Here is a 5629-nt window from a genome sequence, read left to right on the forward strand (position 1 = left end):
TTTCTGCTGAATACTTAATTTGCACTATTTTGAGTCTGATGTGTTTCCTAACCCTTGGACAAATATTCTCAGTTTAAGCTCCTTACCTCTTTTTTAGGACGATCTGAAACAAGGCTGTCTTCACCAACTGGGTAAGTGTGAATTAAGACCAACTCGCATTTCTGAATCTGCATTAGACTGAAAAATAGAAACATTCCATTTAGCCTACACTGTGGCAGAGTATCTCCCAGAAATTAGACCAATTCTCCCAATATTAATCTGATTCCTAGAACACAGAATCATAAAGATGTATTACAACATACTGGTTTTGAAAGCATTCTGTAGAAACGAGGTTACATTAATGATTTTCAAAAGTACATTGTTCAGAATAAATATTTATCATATTAAAAAAAAGTATAACATTTCTAGCTCTTCAGGTGCTACAGCACTGTGATTCTTTTTGGACATATCAACGGAATAGATCCTTAACCAGTGTAATCCGTTCAGCTTCATTCAACTGAAAACCTTTACTACACAGGATTTGTGTCTGCAAGCGTGTGCACAGGTATTAGTAAGGGGATTCCAGCAAACATGAAAACAACTACCACAATAACATACTCATCTCCTAATGCAGCTGGAAATTCAGAGACAAGAAGACACTGATCCACATCTCTATCTACAGGAATGAGACTACTTCTCTGTCTTTACAGTGGACTTGGAACCTGATTCCATGGGGCAGCACTATATAAACATGAAACAGAATTGCAGCAGGTAACTATAAGAGACTCTTGCTTCTGCTATTTAAATGCAACCTATTTAAGGTTAGTGCATCTAGTATAAGTAAGTATAGTGCAACCATTTAAGAAGCAACTAAGAACAGGATCTGAATCTACTATACACTTCACAAGGCAATGCACAGTCCCTGGGCTAAACAGTTCACTGCTTAATTAGACAAAACATATGGTGGAAAAGTGACTTCTCAGAGGACTTAAAAACTGTATTTCAAGACACTCCTTTAACTCAAAGGAAGTGTAAGGCAACACAATAACTTAGAAATTAAAAACTAGTTTCAAAGAAGTTATTCTAGTCAAAGAAAGATGAATGTAAAGATGGATGCAGTTTTATCAAGAAAAAAATGCAGATGCATTGCTGACTGCAAATACACAGTATACAACAAGTCACAGTTATTGTGTCTCATTTGGAGAAAGCGACAAAAATACACCCATATTTCGTAGAGGATGTAACAGGCACATACAGAGTAAGAGAAACTATGTTGGGAAAACGTTTACTCACTGATCTGAATTAGCTGCAAGCTTGTTATGCTCATGAATGGTTTCCTGAACGCAATCCTCAAGCATCCGAACATGACTGTCACTAGAAATAAATTTGATATATTACATTATATATATTTTATAGATTAATATATCCTTTAATATATTAATATAGTTTTTAATGCAGGATAATCAATCCTCTTGTTCAAAGCAGCATGCCACTAAAAGCTCTCCTATTTCAAGTGTAAAATTCTTGGTTGGTTACTGTAGCAGACCACCATAAATGAAATCTTTAATAAAGTAAGATATTATCTACGAAGGACACAAAAAAGCTAGCTACTTAGGGCACTAATTCATGACAATCAATGAAATCAATGGTAGAAGCATGTTATCAGACATACCTTTTTGCATTAGTAATACAGATTATTCTTCCTCTGTTTCCAACCCGTTCTGCATTCTCCATGAGCGTGGTTCGAGCCTCATGCTGGTACTCTGTTATTTTGCAAAGTGCTTCTACTGCTGCAACCAGGCCGTGAAGTATGCTGCAGCATTCTGGATCTGCCCGAGGATTAGGTGGCCCAACAGCTGCTAATGCTGCCATCAACTAGTTAAAAAGAAAGAATTAAATTATTACTGAAAACTACTTTCCAGCCATTTGCCAAAATGATCAGTTAAATGAAAACTAATCATTATAACTCATTTTACATGCAAATTAATGTTGTTGGGAGAAAACCAAACAGCAATTAAAGACCACGTCCCCATTCTTCTGGAAAACATTTGGCCCTAAATTATCCTTTACGATTCATTTATTAATCGTTACTAAGCCCTGAGAATATAATATGCTTATTTATTCCAAAAAAATACCTGACTACAATAGCAAGTTATATCAAATACCTGAAAAATTCTAGCATTATCAGTTGCCACCTGCTTTTATTTTCTGAGAATTTGGAAATGCAGTTCCTCCCCAAAATAAATTTTTCAGAAGGCAAGCCCATTCAGTATGAAACAAAATGAGAGCAAAGAAAGTATTTACAATTTTTAAACACAATTTGCCTATCACTCAAATGTACAAAAAAACCTCAATTTTAAAATTCAAGAAGTATCACCAATCACAGAAGAAATAGATATTTCTTCATAACATTAATTTTAATATATAACTCTATACTGAAAGCTACTAGATTATTTTAGATTATGTAAAGGTGCCTATAGAATAGTTCAGCTTCCCAGGCTACTTAAAATTCTGTTACATAGTAATTTCAGACCAGATCCACCAACATTTTAATTAACCAAAGTTATTTAATATTGAACACCGTAGACTTACAAAACAAGTTAGAAATCTTACCTCCTGCAAGTTCTGATCTTCTTGAGTCCAAGAATTCAAGACATGAGCCCCAGAGTCACTCACAATGAAATTCACCTAAAAGAATTGAAATAAAGGTAACAGCCGTTATGGCTACTTCCCCAAATCCAAACACAAATTACTCCTTTCTCCTGATACTCTGGAGATATGTGCAATGACAAGCCAAACTAGAAATAAGACAACAAAAGAACAAACATCCACTTCTGCTATATTCAGTTAACCTTTCAGCAACATTATGATTAATGACTCCTTACTCTACCTATTTATATTTATATCATGAAGTATTTTAGGATAGGATATTATGAAGTATTTTAACAATCAGGTAATATTTTCAGTAGAATAGCTATAAAATAAATTCTAATACTGCAATATTGCAACTCATTCTCCGAATGCTGTAACAGTAGCTCACAAGGGTAAATACCTAGCAAGTTTTAATAAACATTGTTCTAAAGATGACGAAAAAGCCAAGAGGAAGCGCAACTTTCCTCTCAATTTCAGTTTCTCATACCACACAAGCTCCAGTTCAGCCAACCAAGTCAAGGCCATTAAGCATACACTTGATACAATCCCATAATGGGACCTGACTGTATATTAATTGCTCTAATCCATAGTTTAAATTAAACATTCATTGACCGCAAATCATGACATGCAACCCATCAAGGCAGCACAACTGACACATCAAACCACTGAACTACCGGGGTTTTCTTAGCACCCAGCCTCTGCTGCAGCTGCTCCCTGATGGTATTCATCATCTCTACTTTGTACCAGTATCACTGTCACCAGGTTGTTTAACTTGTATGGTTTTAAGTGTAACTAACCTTTAAGACATTGCACAACAGTTTAATCAATGAGAAGAGATCTTAAAAAAAACAGGGAGTAGTTACTGTAATTTATGATACAGTGCTACAGAACCCACCAGGCACTTATTTTTCTAAACAAGGAGCCACGTGCCAGGAAGGTATCCACTTTTTTGAACTGGTTGCTTCATGGAGATCCTACCTCTTCCTAAAGCCCAGAATTCCTTCAAAGTTGTTATCAAAAACCTTAAGACATGCTACCATGTGTGTTTACAAACAAAATTCAATTTGAAGCAATACCTCACTTAAGCCTGTGTGAGCTTACAGCTCAGAACACAATAATAAATCTGTAAATTACCTCAAAGCACCTCTCCTCATGTTTTGCGCTGTTACAAACTGATACTAAGACAATGAAAGGTTCCAAAAATAAATGTAATGGGATTCATATACTACTCATATCAAGTTAAATTGCTATAAAGTGTATCAACAGTACAAAGAAATTTTAATGTAATAAATTAAATTTGATCTTTCAACCTAACCAACAGCTAATGATACGAAAAAGACTTCATTAAAATGCAAAAATAGCCCTTATACTATTAAGTATCATATGTAGTATGGCTAGAAGAACTTACCAGTTTCTTGAAAGGAAAAATGTCATACATTATTCTACAGTACTCCATGGATGATTCCACCGAACAGGTCCATAATGATTTTGATATGGGTGCTAGAGGTATAATCCCTTGGGTCCGATTCTTTACTAACATATCGAATTCAACATGTTGTCTGCAGGATTCTGCCATATATGGGCAGTGATCCACAACAAAAACAGTTTTATGAGACTCAGAAAAGATTTTCATTTTCTTCCTAAAAAAAAAACAGATATTAAAATCAGAAAGAAATTGTAAAAGGGAAAAAAAAAATCACATCGCGAGATTACTGTGCAATTTATATAATACAAAACTATCTTACTAGCATATGCAGGTTTTCAAGAGGTTACCTCTTACAGTATTTAGATTACATATTGCACACAATAGCTCCTACAGAACTGTTAAGCTTTTGAAAAAAACCTACAAAAATTCCCCATTTTAAGAATCTATTTACATGGAGACAAATATCCTCTAGAATTGTTATTAGTCCATACATTTAGTATACTAGATGCTAATCAGAAGAAACTATTTTTTCTTAGGAGCAAAAAAAATACAGATAACTTGAATGTATACTGTTGAAAAGGCAACAATGATACAGAGTATTACCCTCCTCACTTTTCTGATTAAAAGAAACACTAAAGTATAGAAACTGCTTTCTATTTAAACCTTCCTTCCTAAAAAAAACCCTCATTTATGATTAGGCTATACAGACCTGGAAGTAACACAAACATCAGATTTTTAAGTAGATTTTCAGCCTTCAATTTGGTAGATACATCTTTCTATTTTTAAATGAATACCTGCATCTCTACTTTGATCTCTGACAGACATACCAAATCCGAAATAATAACATAAGAGTTCCTTATCTAGCAAGACTCATAGGACGACCCCTTGTATTCTTCCAAACTCTGAAGCCTTAGGGCCCTGCAATGAAATTTGATGCATTTTCCTGTTTCATTACAATAGGCTGGGCTTCCCTCTCCTACAGCATCACTAAAGGAAATATTTTTGAAGCAACTTTAATGTTAGATCCTCGTGTTAGGGTGGACATCATAACTTGAAGGACCAACCTATATATGAAAATTAACCTTAGGGCAGTGCTACTTAAATCAAACACACCTCTCATATCAAACTTACTCAACTTCTGGATGTTTCCATAACGCTTATAGGATTGAAAAAACAAAATCAAACTACTTCATCCACGCAAATTCCAGAGTACACAAAACCAAAAAAAGATACGAACTCACTTTAAAGACTACAACATTAAAACAACGGGGATGCACACAAACCAGAGTGAGGGCGGCACATCGCTCTAGTGGGGCAGGTTCCGCATCCGTCCTCAACAGCAGCAGCTGCCGGGGCACACCACGGCCCTTTCAGCAGAGGTCAAGGCCGGCTGCAGCGCCCCGACCCAAGAACTCGCACCCTCCCTTCGGTCTGGCAAAAAGCCTGAGGGGCCGGGGAAGCCAAGCTGGCTCCTCGAGGGCGGGCAGAAGGGACACACGGCCGCAGAGGACCAGCGAGGTCCATCGCCGTCCGCCCAGAGGCCGAGGAGAGAGAAGGGCAAGCGACTCCTAC

The 5629-nt window shown here is 36.3% G+C and overlaps 1 protein-coding gene across 1 annotated transcript in view; it reads right to left on the reverse strand.

Annotated features, from left to right (window-relative positions):
- The window catches only part of ASUN (asunder spermatogenesis regulator), an 18959-nt gene extending 14692 nt beyond the window's left edge, over positions 1–4267 (reverse strand). Inside the window, exons 1-5 of the mRNA XM_010188501.1 lie at positions 4040–4267; positions 2593–2667; positions 1652–1854; positions 1273–1353; positions 87–177 (exon numbers count right to left, since the gene is read on the reverse strand). Of these exons, the coding sequence (XP_010186803.1) occupies positions 87–177; positions 1273–1353; positions 1652–1854; positions 2593–2667; positions 4040–4264 (675 nt within the window). The 5' untranslated portion in view covers positions 4265–4267. The remainder of the gene's footprint in view (positions 1–86; positions 178–1272; positions 1354–1651; positions 1855–2592; positions 2668–4039) is intronic.
- Positions 4268–5629: the final 1362 nt, after the last annotated feature.

Source organism: Mesitornis unicolor, unplaced genomic scaffold (assembly GCF_000695765.1).
Source record: "Mesitornis unicolor isolate BGI_N332 unplaced genomic scaffold, ASM69576v1 scaffold40167, whole genome shotgun sequence".
Lineage (NCBI taxonomy): Eukaryota > Metazoa > Chordata > Aves > Mesitornithiformes > Mesitornithidae > Mesitornis > Mesitornis unicolor.